Here is a 14334-nt window from a genome sequence, read left to right as displayed (position 1 = left end):
TTCATGATCTCCTTACTAAGGTTGAAATGAGTCATCTTGCTGGATTAGGTTTTTCACCTTTATTTGAGGATCTGGTCCTCATCTGCACAGCTAAGGAGCCTCTAGAGTCCTCTTATCCAGAGATAAGGGTCTCCTCCTAATGAGCCTGGGATTTGAAGTTTAAAAGCATTGGGGAGTGGGGTTGGGGTGAGGGGGGCTGAGTCTTGGGTCTGCTTTTCACTACTTACTTGACCTTGGAAAAACTATTTCTCCCCTCTTGCCTTCAGATATCTTGTCTAGAAAATGAGGAACTTTGATTAAATCACCTCTATAGACTTCCCTTCCTCCAAATCCTGATTTATCTTTTTTATCCAGCCTACTTCTTAAAAGTAACAATTTAAAATTAGTAATTCAATTTTCTCCCTTTTCTTCTCTTTCTTTCCTCCTCCTCTCTCTCTTCCTTCTTTCCTGACTTATGCTTTCATCTGCACAGCAAGCTTACTTGTATGGAAACTCTCTTCACCAAAACAAAATAATCAATAAATAAAAAAATCAAACAACATGCATTTATTTGACATGGGGCATCCAAGTGACCAACTGGGTAGAATGCAGGGCCTAGAGTCAAGAAAACTCATCTTCATGAGTTCAAATCTCTCCTCAGATACTTCCTTGCTGTGTGTGACCTTGGACAAGTCACTTCACCCTTTTTGCCTCAGTTTCCTCACACATAAAATGAGCTGGGAAAGGAAATGGTCACTCACTCCAGTATCTTTGCCAAGAAAATTTCAAATGAGGTGGTAGGTCACGCCTGAAACAACAACAGCAGCAAATGCTAGACCTTGTGCTAAGTGATGAATATATAAATATAATAAATAATCCCTGATAGCCAAGAGCTTACATTCTTTTTAGTTTTTGTTTCTTTGAAACAATCAGGGTTAAGTGACTTGCCCAGGGTCACATAGATAGTACTTGTCAGAAATCAGATTTGAACCCAGGTCCTCCTGACTTTAAGGATCAGTGCTCTACCCACGCTGCCACCTAGCTGCCCCTCAACAAGGACATTTAATGAATCATCTATAATTTCCTCCTTCTCCTCTTTCTTTCCCCTCCTCTTCTTCCTTTCTGTTCTCCTCCTCCTCTTGCAGTGATTTCATCAGTGAAAAGTTTCTTCTGCAGGGCAGTTTGGCCCCTTCTTGTCAATGGATTAGAAGGTCAATCAGTATAAGTTCCATACACTGTTCTAAGCCTTGGGGATACAAAGAAAAGCAAAACCCGGGCACTCTTTTCTCAAAGAGCTCACAGTCCAACAGGGGAGACATTATGTATCTAGCATAGGAACATTCAAGATAAATGCTGAGTAGAAAGAAGTCATGTTGGAAGGGAAGGCTCTAATATCGGAGTGACCCCAGGACAGGCCTCCTGCAGAAGGCCATATTAGAGTTGAATCTTAAAAGAAGTCAGGGATATGAGGAGGTAGAGGTGAGGAAGGAAGGTGCTCCAGACCCAGGACAGTCAATACAAAGGCTTAGAGATAGGAGATGCAACGTCACATGCAAGGAATAACTCCTGGGCCAAGAAAACTAGAATGTAGAGATCATGGAGGATCACTAAGAAAGGAAATGGCTTGACCAAGTTCACATAGCCAGTGAGGCAGGTCTAGAAACCAGATCTTCCTAATACTGAGACTATCTACACTATCTCCTATGTTGTACCACCTCATTTTTTCTCTAACTTATAGTCATATACACAGTCATCTATTACACTGAAAGGTTAATAATCTAACTTGTGATCACATAGCCATAAGAAATGTCAGAGAAGAACTCCCTTCTTCCAAGATCAGTCTCTCACCATAGATAGGTACTATAAATGAAAAAAAAAAATAAAAGCAGTTTTTAAAAGAAGAATTAGAAACCATATGAAAGGCTGCTCCAAATACTAATAACAAGAGAAATGCAAATTTTAACAAGTCTGAGGTTTCACTTCACTCTCAGGAAATTGGCAATGACAAAAGACAGAAATAGTGAGTGTTGGAGGGACTGTGGAAAGTTAGGCACACTAACTAATAAGTTGTTGATAAAGCTGCAAATTGGCCCAAGTATTGTGGACATTGATTTGGAATGATGCAAGAAATGTCACCATATTGTTGCTCTCCTTTGACTCAGAGATATCCTACTAGGAGGTCAAAGACAGAAAGAATGGCCCCACATGCAACAAAATATTCAGAGCAGCCCTTCTTGTGGTAGCAAAAAAAAAAAAAAAAAGACAAAACAAAATTCAAAGCAGAGTGGGTGTCTGTTAATGAGGAAATGGCTGAGCAAATTGTGTTCTATGAATGTAACAGAATATCATTGCACTATGGGAAATGATGGAAATGAGGTATTTGGAGAAAATGGGAAGATTTGCCTGACTAGAGTGAAACATGGTGAACAAGAAAAAGGATATATCTAATGAATACAACAAAGTCAATAGAGAGGAGAAGGCTGATACTGAATACAAGTATAGGATGTGATGTGTGGTAGAACATGGTCGCTATGTACAATGGTTTGGCTGAGCTGTTTTTTGTAAGGGATCACTGTAAGTGTAGGAGGTAGTATATTGGAAATAACTGAAATGGAAAACCAAAAGGCAGCAAGATAATGTCCTTTTAAAATATGGGTAAAGGAGAATTCCATTCCTCCAGAGAGAAAGCATGAACGGGTTGGATAGCTGGTGTTCTATTTCCATCAATGAGCTTTTTTTTTCTGGCTGCTTTACTTTTATGCTATTCTCTTCTTGCCATCCTCTCTTGAAGGGAACACAGCTGGCTTAAGGAGCTCTGAACACTGTGGGTAAAATTTCTGGCTAGAGAAAAAAGTATTCCATTTATGCTGTATCATTCATTGTCTTGAATTTGACTTGTTTTCAGTTTCATATCAAAAATACAGTTTACCACACAACAATTCTTTCCAGATTAAGATTCAGAGTTGCTCAGTTAAATGATTATTACAGGTTTCTTGGTCCTGCACTGAACTTTAAAGGAATAGAGAGAGAGAGAGAGAGAGAGAGAGAGAGAGAGAGAGAGAGAGAGAGAGAACCAAGGTTAGAGGGAAGGAAGGAAGGAAGGAAGGAAGGAAGGAAGGAAGGAAGGAAGGAAGGAGGGAGGGAGGGAGGGAGGGAGGGAGGGGAGGGAGGGGAGAGGGAGGGAAAGAGGAAGGGGAGGGAAGAAGGAGGGAGAGGAGGGATGGAGGAAGGAAGGAGGGAAGGAGGGAGGGTGGGAGGGAGGGAGGGAGGAGAGAAGGGGGAAGGAAGGAAGGAAGGAAGGAAGGAGGGAAGAGGAAGGGGGAGGGAGGGAGGAAGGAAGGAAGGAAAAGATGATGGATAGAAGAAAAGGAAGTATGCAGGTCCACATTACTATCCTAGAAGGCTAGTCTCTTAGGCAGTGACTTTTCCATCTCCACAAAGAATGACAGAACAGCAAAGTTGAAGGAGTGTTCTGTGTCACTTAGTTCCTCATATCATGGAGGAGGAAACATGTTCTCATTTCTGTTAAGAGACTTACTGGAGACTAATGGACTTCTACTGAATTCAAGTTCAATGCCCTTTCTAAAATACTCCTTACAAAACTCCTTTGGATTGTAAACAGGTACTTATTAATCACCTTCTATGTGTCAGAAACTGCTAAACACTGGAGATACAAAGAAAGGGGAAAAAAAAATCCCTGTTCTTCAAAAGCTTACAAACTCATGAAGAAAACAATCCCCCATAGGGGGGATCAGAAAGGCTTGAGATTTTGTTATTTCAGTCATTTCCATTATATCCAACACTCTGTTACCCCATTTGAGGTTTTCTGAGCAGAGATACTAAAGCAATTTGTTATTTCCTTTGGCAGGTCATTTTACAGATGCATAAATTGAGGTAAATAGGGTTCAGTGACTTGCCCAGGGTCACACAGCTATAACATGTCTGATGCTGGATTTGAACTCAGGTCTTCTTGACTTCAAGACCATTGCCCTGGAGTCAGGAGGACTTTAGTTCAAATCTAACCTCAGACAAGTAATAATTACCTAGCTGTATGACCTTGGGCAAGTCACTTAACCCTATTGCCTTGCAAAAAAGTAAAAAAAAAATGTCCCAGGGACTTTAAAGCCCAAATGAAGCAAAGTGTCAGTGATAGGAGGGACAGAATCCCAGGTATGAAGGGCAGTCATTGAAAATATCCAGAGTCAGAGGAAGAGTATTCTCTGCCAGGAATAGCAAGGAAATGTGGTCATTGGGGTTTAGGGAACAAAGGGTAATAAGACTGGGAAGGTAGAAAGGGGTCAGATCTGTTTGAATTCCAAACAGAAGATTTTATATTGGATCCCAGAGATGATTAGGAGCCACTGGAGCTTGGTGAGTAGTGGAGTGACATGGTTAGACCTTCGCTTTAGAAAGGCCAATGGGACAACTAAGTGAGAAAGGACTAGAGGAGGAAAATCTGGAGTCAGGAGACCAACTGCCATGACTATAACCATGACTTCATCCAATATGAGTTTTTAGGGGTTTTTTTTTGCTTCTCTCTTTACATGGGATAGCTATTTCATAGAATCCAGAAAAATTAAGAAACTATCCATTCCCTATCCACTAAAATCCATCTTCTCAAGTCTGTAATAGTATTGGTTTGGCAAGCTTTTAATTGCGTTTGATGAACCAGCACTCACTGGTATCAATTTGACTCTGAACCTCAGAGGTTTATGAGGTGGATCCTGGCCCTGGCTCTACCATGAGGTCAAAAAGTTCATTCATAGGATCTGCTCAAGCAATTCCATGCTGTCTCCAACCAGAGATACTCTTTGGTGTGGGACTCTCTTCACTGCTTCATCCAAGGGCCATGTTTTTATGGAATAGAACTCAGCTCTAGGTGGGGATACCAAAAGTCCCAGTCTCTTGGAGCCAAGCAATGTCGATCTTCCTTCCACAGTAACTTCTATCCCATGGCTACCATTCTAGGTCACAGCATCACAGTGGCAACTGGAAGAGACCTCAGAGGTCATTTAATATCATCCCTTCATTTTACAGAATGGGAACAAGGCCCTAAGCTGGTAAGTGACTTGCCCAGAGCTGCACAGGAAGTGGTTTTTGCTCTCCTTGGCTCTCACCTAGACTCTTGCAACAGACTGCTAAGAGGAATCTTGGCTTCCAGTCTCTCCCCCGACCCTAAATTCATCTTCCACATCATTAATAAAATGATATTCCTAAAGTATAAGTTCATACAAGTCATTCTACTGTTCAAAAGCCTCTAGTGCTCCCTGTTGCTTTTATAATACAAATGCATCTGTTTGGCATTGAAAGCCTTTAGATTCTTCTTGCCTCCTTTGTAGACTTGGTGCCCATTTCTTCCTCTTGCATACTCTGTGTTCCAGTCAAACTGGCCAACTTTCTGTTCCCTGTCCTTGGAATCCCATCTCATACCTCTGGGACTTTGCCCAGCTGTGCCTCCTTCCTCTTCCCTCTGAGCTGTCCAATCCTCAGCTCCCCTTGAGGTTCAGTTTCCATGTATTATTTCCTCGATTGGGGTGGGGAACCTTTTCTTTATCAAGGGTCATTTGGATATTTAAAACACTCATTTGAAGGCCATACAAAATTATCAACTTAAAATTAGCTTGCTCTGTTTGATCAAACAATTCACCCCTAAAAAGCTCCTAAATTTATTGAATTTTCAGTCCCACCAGCAGTTGCCATGGCAGCGCCAGACCGAATGATTTCATTTGTCTTATTCTGCTCTCTGGCAGGACATCCAGCCCATCCTAGAGGAAGCTTTTCTTGATCTCCTTAGTTGTTAAGTGTTCTTTTCCTCTCCTCAAAGGATCTTGGACAAAGTGATTTGTTAATAATTCATTTCTTGAGGGCAGATAACTGGCACAACGGATAGAACACTGGCCTGGAGTCAGGAGGATCCGAGTTCAAATATGATTCACAATGGGTTGTCACACATCTGGTTAGAGGGAAGCAGCTGTCAATGACATGTAATCTGGGGGGTGTCTAGAAAACTGCCAAGGTGTCTATAAATTCCATCCTCAAAGAGATTCCTTCCCTCAGAACACAGTAGACACAATATCTATGTCTTATTAAAATGCTAAAGCTTGAAGTAATGGGGAGTGTTAGATAGAGTGCAGGGCTTGAAATCAACAGCCCCCCAAAGGAGTTCTGTTCCTACCTCTGCCATTAGCTAATGAGCATTAGGAAGTCGTCACCTCTCCCTCAGCCTCAGTTTCCCATCCTGCCCTTTCTGTGAGGCTTACATGAGATCACACATGCCAAGCACATTCCTGCTCTTTATGAATTCAGGAGATTAATATTGGTCTATCTTCACTCTTAACCGGGAATGAGTTAACAGGGCCATTCCACCCAGCCAGCTGCCAGCATGGATGCGGGGCCATGGTGGGAAGACAGGCCTTGGAAGAGGTGGAGATGTGGGGGGTGGCACTGGCGGGGGGGGGACCAGCTGTCTGGGAGTTGGGTAGAGGGAAGTAACAACAGCAGTCATGATAAATAGCTGCCATTTTTATAGGGCCTTAAGGTTTACAAAGTGCTTTGCCTACATTATCTCTTTTGGAATGGTGCTGAAGGGGAAGGTGAGAGGATGCCAAAGACACACTTGGCCCAGGGCCTGGCTGGCCGAGGGCAAGGTTGTCCTGCCTCTCTCTGGCCACTTCCCTGTGAAAAGCATCTTTCCCAGCCTCTGTCCAGGAAGTGTGGGGGCTGGGGCCAGGGGAGCCAGGTTTCCTTGTTTGGAGTTAGTCACAAAGTCCCAACCACTCTGGCTACCGGAGGTGGGAAAAGAAGGCTCTTGCCCCAGGGATATTTGGGCTAGGGGCAGGGTGGAGGGCAGAAAACCTTAAAGCCCTTTCTTCTCTCCCCCTTTGCTCTCTCAGAATTTCACCTCCCCTTCTTGGGGGCTCCCCCAAGAAGCCTCTGCTCAGTTCCCTCCCTGCTTCAAAGCTGTGCCCTCCCCAGTTACCATCTAGAGCTGTTCCTCCACCCCCCCACCCCCAGCAGAGGCACTTTACCCAAGTAAAATATTTAAAAAGATAAGATAAGATTAGAAGCCTGCTTGGAAGGCTATCAGAGCGAATCCATTTGCATAAGCACTTCAGTTTAGGGAAGCCTCCCCTGGGAAAGGCCATCCCCTGGGACCCATCCCCATAAGATGCAACTTTTTGATAGAAAAGTCTCAGAGAGGGCTCTGGGCTGCTCAGCCTGCCTTGGGCTTAGGCTCCTTAACTTAAAAGAGTCCTTGGATGCCATCTAATCCAACCACTCATTTTGCAGAAAAGGAAGCTGAGGCACAAGGTGACTACCGACTCAGAGAAGATCCAGAGAGCTGGTAGAGACCTCAGAGGTAGAGTCCATCTGATTGAAGCCCTAGTGTTGGGTGATGTACCCAACCTCAGGAAGTGCTGGGGCAGGATATTTTCACCTCAAACACTTATTGACTGTGGTGCTTCTGTGTTTCCTCATCTGTAGGGCTGCCCTGGGGCACTGTAGTGCATAGTACACCAGACCTGTCCTCAGAAAGAACTGGATTCAAATGCACCCTCAGACACTTCCTAGCTGTGTGACCCTGAGCAAGTCACTTCACTCTTTTTGCCTCAGTTTCCACATTTGTAAAATGAGCTGGAGAAGGAAATAGCAAACCACTTCAGCATCTTTGATGAGAAAACTGCTCAAACAGGATCAAAAAGGACACAATCGAACACATTAACAATTCTTCATCTAAAAATCAGAGTTGGACTTCATGATTTCTAAGGTTCCTTTAAGCTCTAAATCTGTATTTAAAAACATTATAATTTTGTTATTTTCCTAATATAAAGTCAGTGTTTTTCCCACTGTATAACAAGCCACTGAGTTCTGAGCTGGAAACCCCAGGTCATTTGAATGGCAGCTTGGGTAGGAGAAAAAATGATGGACCCTGGTGGACTGAGGAGTGATCTCCTAAGATGGGGATTAGATAGTTCTCTTTTATCTGGGGTGGGGGGTGTGGATGACAGATTCTCTCTCCTACCCCCATTCCCTTGCCTAGTTCCTTTAATATAATAGATGTGCAGGTGTTGCTCATCCTTCACTGACATCATGTGGTGATGTCTTGACTTGTTTGTTTTGTGAAATGTTTAGTGAGGCAGAGTTGCACAAAGTCATCAGCCTCACTCTCTGTCTTCCAGAACCATCGAAGTCTAGTGACAAGGCAAAAGTCAAGCTGACTGGCAATGGTCCGTCGCATTGGGGATTGTGGTGTCTTTGATACTGACCAAACTCTAGGTGTCCCATAGCACCTGCCTCATTCATTTTCCTGGCCGTTGGAACAAATTGTTGACATCCACCCATTTCTCTGGGGAAAGCCTTCACATGCTTGGAGTAGACATTCCTCACTGACAGGTTTGGTTTCAGCCCCTCTGCTGAGACAGTTTACTAGGGTGAGGCTGTTGTGTATGCTACAGCTTTTTGGAATTATAGGTGGGAATTGGGGGACAGGTGGACACCAAAGGTAGATGAGCAAGGGTTGACAAGGGCTAGGCAAATCCTCACGCTGGAGGTGCTAGTCCTCTTGAACACCCCATAAACCCCAGTTGTTCAGTAAATATTAACTGAATGAATGAAAGGGCAGCTAGGTTGTGCAGATAGAGCACTGGCCTTGGATTCAGGAGGACTGGATTTTGAATCCAGACTCAGACACTTACCACTTACTAGCTAGCTATGTGACCTTGGGAAAGTCACTTAACCCTGACTGCCTTGCCTCCAGGGCCATCTCCACTCGTCCTGATTCATATCTGCACCCCCTCACTCCAATCCAATTCATGTGCTTGTCGTGGCATCACCTTCTTTAAGAAGGAAGGACAAACAAACATCACCATTGAATGAATGAACTCCCTTGAAGTCATCCAAAAGCATAGAACTTAAGAGTAACATTTCATTCAATATTGTTTCTGTGTCTCTAAGATCAGACAAGCCAGAACCTGGATTGAAAACCAGCCTCAGTCTGGACTCTATAGCTTTGGGATGCTCAACTTCCCGAGGCCCATTTTCCTCATCTTATAATTGGCCAGTGCAATGCCGGACTCACAGGAGATGTTTAATAATGATTGATCGATGGCCCTTGAAGTCCCTTCTGGCTCAACACACAGGGTGTTACCATCAAGAATGAAGAGTGAATTTGGTGAACACATTTGGATGACTTTATGTTGGACATGGCTTTGCCAATGCTTTCTGATAGAGTCATTAGCCTCCATCGTAGAAATTTTTCTATGTTTTGGGCCCTTTATATCATGTTCCTTTTGGCCTGGGGAATCTGATCTGGTCCACAGAGAAAATTCCTTTCTGAAAACTGGGCTGTGGTTCTGATCTACCCCACTAGAACATTTCCTAGGCCTGGAGATGATGTTAGCTAGTTGGCCAGGTTCCAGTGTGTCTGAATATTCCTTCTGCCTTTAATCAACCCCAGGAAAGACTCTGGGCAGGCTTGTATTTCTCACGATTTCTGTTTTCATTCCTCATTAATCTCAGTGGAGCTGATTACAGGGTGGCCAGCTAGATTGTCCATGATCTGGATCCTGAGTAAGCCAACAAAGAGGCTTAAGGTTCCCTTTGTGCCATTCTGATAACATGACAAGAAAGAAATTCTGCCCCATGAACAAACCTCTCCAGGGTTGGACTCAAAGTGAATGAAGGGACATATCTGTACACTTGGTGAAAGCAGAGGCTCACATAGTCCGAGCCAAGCCAGACACAATTCCAAGTCCTGTCCTTTGTTCCCTGATGTCCCACCTTGCCGATGGCACGGGCAGACACCTGCTCCAGGTTGTGCCTTCTTCCTCAAGCAAACAAGAGTCTGCTAATCAGAAAAGATGCAGATTCCACATTGAGCCTCTCAGTTCCTTTTGTATCATTCACCAGGACCTGTTTCAGTACATGTGTCCAACTGTGTTTTCTCTGTGTCACAGCAGCCTTATTTATCGGTCATTCTTTTCTTTGTGAAAAGCTTGGGAATGAACAGGCGAGCCATGGGCTGCCCTCTCTGTGGATTGCTTCTCCTGGCATTTGCTGCTTGGAAGGTGGCCTTTCAGACTGGCTGCTTCCTTTATGTCACACATTTATGGGGAACACCAGGAAAGGTTTCAAGTTGGCGTTGAGGGCAGTTTCAAGATTACCTACAGCTTGAGAAACCAGACTCTCTACTGACCCCATTGTCAGAGATGCCAATGAAACCCTCATATCCTATAGTCAAGGCTGGGGTGGGAGATTTTGTTGCGTGTGTGGCATTTTAACTTCCTGTTTTCTTAAGGCAAGTGAAATTGGATTCTCCAGAATAGGTCTTCTGAAGAATCAGGAATATTGATAGCAGGATGAATGAATGCTTTTTAAAAAAAGCAAAACTACAAAGACTTTAAGCAACAAACATTAAAACTTCTTCCCCCCCAACATAAAATTAGATATATAAACAAAAATATTTTTGTTCACTTAAGGAGGAAAAATGAGTTTGTTTTTATTCCTACTTCATAAGAAAGGCTGATCATATTCTCTATCAGGGTAACCATTCTCATTTTGATAGCTTTCTAAAGTTTATAAAGGCTTTTCCACCCCAACAGACCTGTGAGGCAGGGAGTGACAGAATTTTTAGGTTCTTATTATTAGAGATGATGGAGATTGAGATCCAAAATGGAATCCTAGAGGAAGATGATCCCCTTTTACCCATTCTTTCTTTTCTTTGCTTTTTTTTAAGTCTTAATTGGAGATCTCTGCTTCATAAGGGTAGCTCTGAAAAGCTCATACTTCTTGAGTCTGATGGGGCATTCTGAATAAGAACCTTATAACCTTTTAACAAGGAACAGGAGAGCTAGCAAGAATGTGGGGCCTCTTTTCCAACTCATGGGTTGATGGCAGTCCATGTGGCCCCACACAACTTGGGGGACCTGGGCAATTGGGACACATCAGTCACCTGCTTTGACTCTCCAAATAACAGTAGCGTCAGCTACATTTCAAAATGACTGAATGAATAGATGTATACAGTCTAAGGCAGAGGTTTTTAACCTGGTATCTGTGAACTTGTATTTAAATATACTTTGACAAGTGTATTTCATTATAGTTGTATTTCTTTGTTAATGCTATGCACTTAAAGTGTGATTGTGAGGAGGAGTGGATAAGCTTCACCAGCTTGCCCTGGGTCCAGAGAACCAAGCCCCTGGTCTGAGAGGATCCCTTTTGTACCAGGAGCACAGGTGCCTGTTCAGCAGTGGTTTTTGTATAAGGTGGGCTTTTCTGAAAGTCAATTTGTAACCTCTTTGTGGGCACTTCCCCAAGGCATATTGGGAAATTTTCAGTTTTCTCTTAAAGCTTTAGGTATTCTGGCATAGGCATGTGATAAGTTGTTGTTTAGTCCTTTTCAATCATATCTGACTCCTGGTGACCCCAAGAGTTTTCTTGGCAAAGATACTGGGATGGTTTACCATTTCCTTCTCCAGCTCATTTTACAGATTGAGGAAACTGGGGCAAACAAAGTGAAGGGACTGGTCCAAGATCACACAGGTAGTAAGTGGAGTTGAACTCAGGAATATGAGTGTTTCCAGTCCAATGTCCTATCCAATGCATCACCTAGTTACCCCAAAGATATTGAACTGGTTTACTGATTCCTTCTCCGATTCATTTTATAGATGAGGAAACTGAGGCAAACGAGGTTCAGTGACTTATCCAAAGTCATACAACTAGAAAGTGTCTGAGGCCAGATTTGAACTTTTGAAGATGAGTCTTCCTGGTCCCAACCCAGTATTCTATCCACGGTGGTGCCATCTAGCTGCCCATATTGTGAGATGGCCTGGGATTAAAATAAACAACTTATAACTCAAAGCAACCTTGGCACTCAGAGCTAAACAAACCGCTCCCTTTGTCCAATCTGTTTTTTTCATAACATTGTATAGACTTTCCATGAGGGTGCTACACAACAGCATCCCTATTTATAGGGATAGTAAGAAAATAGAAAGATGAAGAGGTCTGATTGCCACCCCCACCTTCCCCGCCCCCAGATCCAGCTCCATCCCAGAGACTGAGGGTTGGTTGCTGGGGATACAAGGACAAAGCTGAAAGGAGGCCTCTGCAGCCATTCGGGTGCTTCCATTCTGGGCTCCAGAGTCTTCCCCACTTTGGGGGGGGGGGTGTGAGGAGGCAGGAAGCCCAGAGATCACCAATGGACTAAACTCATGCCTCTGGGACCCAGGGGTCAGACTTCTTAAAAGACCAAGAAGAGTCAGGAGAGGCCCTTGGTGAGGGACCAAGCAAACCAAGGTTATCAATCCTATCCTTAGTCCCTCTGAAAGGACTCCTGGCTCACCCAGGGGGCTAGTTGGCCAGCCTGGTACATATTAGCAGGCCCACCAGGTGCTTGGATAGAGCAGGTGTGATCATGAGGGCCATGGGAGGCCGACTTTGTCTGGAAGAAACATGTATTTCACCACATAGAACCACCTGTTAGCAGACTGTGGCTCTGGGGGGTCGGGGAAACACCTCGTTAAGGAGAAACCAAGGTCAGGCGGAGGGATGGGGAGAGCCAGAGAGCCCATGTACCTGCGTGAGGAGTCCTTTTTCTTCACTTTCTCCAACTTCTCAGAACATTTGGTGGCTTGCGGCTCCTGGTCTTTCTGGAAGGAGAAGAGGGGTGCAATAAAGTGAACCATTTAGAGGATCTAGAGACAAAAACATTTAATTTGGAATCCTTTGCAATCTTAAATGAAAAAGAAATAGGGCAGCTTGAACAGTATTACTGGCTCTGCCCTAGATTGTGCCCCTAGTTTTAGCCCATCACAGCCTCTTGCCTCACTTCTGCCCTGCCCTGGCCCTCCTCCTCACCAGGCCTGGCTGAGGACCAGCTGCCAAGGCAGCTGCTAGAGACACAGGCAGCCCCCACCCCCTTCTGCCAAATGCTGCTCTGCTTCCTGGAAAGCAGTCCCTCTCTGCCCCCTCTCCAGGGCCTTGCCCAGCTCCTCAGAGAGAGAGAGGGTGGGATGAAGCTCTGAACAAGACCAAGACAACCTAGAGAGGAGGGCTTCAAAGAGGGGTCCTCCAGCCATCTGCCTTGGATGTGGGGCCACAGCAGAATGCAGCCCCCATGGGGAGGCCGCTTGCCTTCAGCCCCTTTGCTTCCCTTCTCCCTCTCATGGAGACCCTGACCCCTGCTCCTGATTGCTGACTGTTCAGGGTGCCCTGGCCCCACAGCCCCCTCTCCAGGGCATCTGCCCAGCCCAGCTCCCTGGGTCTGGGGTCTGGCAGTCCTCCAGGCCAGGAGCCTTCCTCCCCTTCTCTTCCCTGCCCCTCTTGAATGCTTTATTCCATCCAAAGTTCAGGCTCTGCCTTCTACAATGAGACATCCCTGATAGTTCCCCAAATTATATGCTATGTTGTGGTTATTGTTTAATTGTTTCAGTCATGTCTGAGTTTTGTGACCACATTGGGGGTTTTCTTAGCAGAAATAATGAAGTATCTTAAGCATTTCATTTGTCATTTCCTTCTTGAGCTCATTTTTACAGATGAGGAAACTGAGGTACACAAGGTGAAGTGAGCTGGTGAGTGTCTGAAACTGGATTTTTTTCAATTTTATTTTATTATTTTTTAAAAAGATTTATTTTGAGTTTTACAATTTTCCCCCTAATTTTACTTCCCTCCCCCCACCTCCCACAGAAAACAATTTGCCAGTCTTTCCATTGTTACCATAGTATACATTGATATATTGAATATTGATAAATTGAATGTGATGAGAGAGAAAAATCACATCCTTAAGGAAGAAACAAAGTATAAGAGATAGCAAGATCAGACAATAAGATATCAGTTTTTTCCCCTAAATTAAAAGCAATAGTCCTTGGTCTTTGTTCAAACTCCACGATTCTTTCTCTGGATGGTATTCTCCATTGCAGATGGCTGCAAATTGTCCCTGATTATTGCACTGATGGAATGAGTGAGTCCATCCAGGTTGATCATTGCCCCCATGTTGCTGTTAGGGTGTACAGTGTTTTTTTGGTTCTGTTCATCTCACTCAGCATCAGTCCCTCCAGGCCTGAATCTGGATTTGAACTCAGGCCTACTGTCTTATATACTACCCCACCTAGCTGCCCCTTATACTTTTATATACTCTATAAAAACTAATTATTATTATCATTACATTACATTATTATTATGTTTCCTGATCAAATGTAAGCTTCCTGAGGTCAGGCGTTATTTTATTGTTATCTTTCTATCCAGGAATGCCTGCATCTAGTAGGTGCTTGAGAAATGCTTCCTGGCCCACTCAGTGGTGCAGTGGTTAGAGCAGAGGGGGACCCAGGAGGACCTGAGTTCAATCTTAGAGACTTAGTAGCT

The 14334-nt window shown here is 44.1% G+C and overlaps 1 protein-coding gene across 6 annotated transcripts in view; it reads right to left on the bottom strand.

The window, feature by feature from the left end:
• The window catches only part of MORN1 (MORN repeat containing 1), a 216971-nt gene that overhangs the window by 76829 nt on the left and 125808 nt on the right, over positions 1 to 14334 (bottom strand). For 4 of the 6 annotated variants that reach the window (XM_074218692.1, XM_074218689.1, XM_074218688.1 and 1 more), the window contains exon 12: positions 12550 to 12623. In XM_074218692.1, the coding sequence (XP_074074793.1) occupies positions 12550 to 12623 (74 nt within the window). Of the gene's footprint in view, positions 1 to 5155; positions 5933 to 10493; positions 11804 to 12549; positions 12624 to 14334 lie in introns of those variants that run through there. The other 2 variants (XM_074218691.1, XM_074218693.1) reach the window with 2 other exon arrangements.

Source organism: Macrotis lagotis, chromosome 1, assembly GCF_037893015.1.
Source record: "Macrotis lagotis isolate mMagLag1 chromosome 1, bilby.v1.9.chrom.fasta, whole genome shotgun sequence".
NCBI classification, from domain to species: Eukaryota; Metazoa; Chordata; class Mammalia; order Peramelemorphia; family Peramelidae; genus Macrotis; species Macrotis lagotis.
The sequence above is the reverse complement of the archived record's forward strand: the minus strand, read 5'-3'. Positions and strand labels throughout refer to the sequence as shown.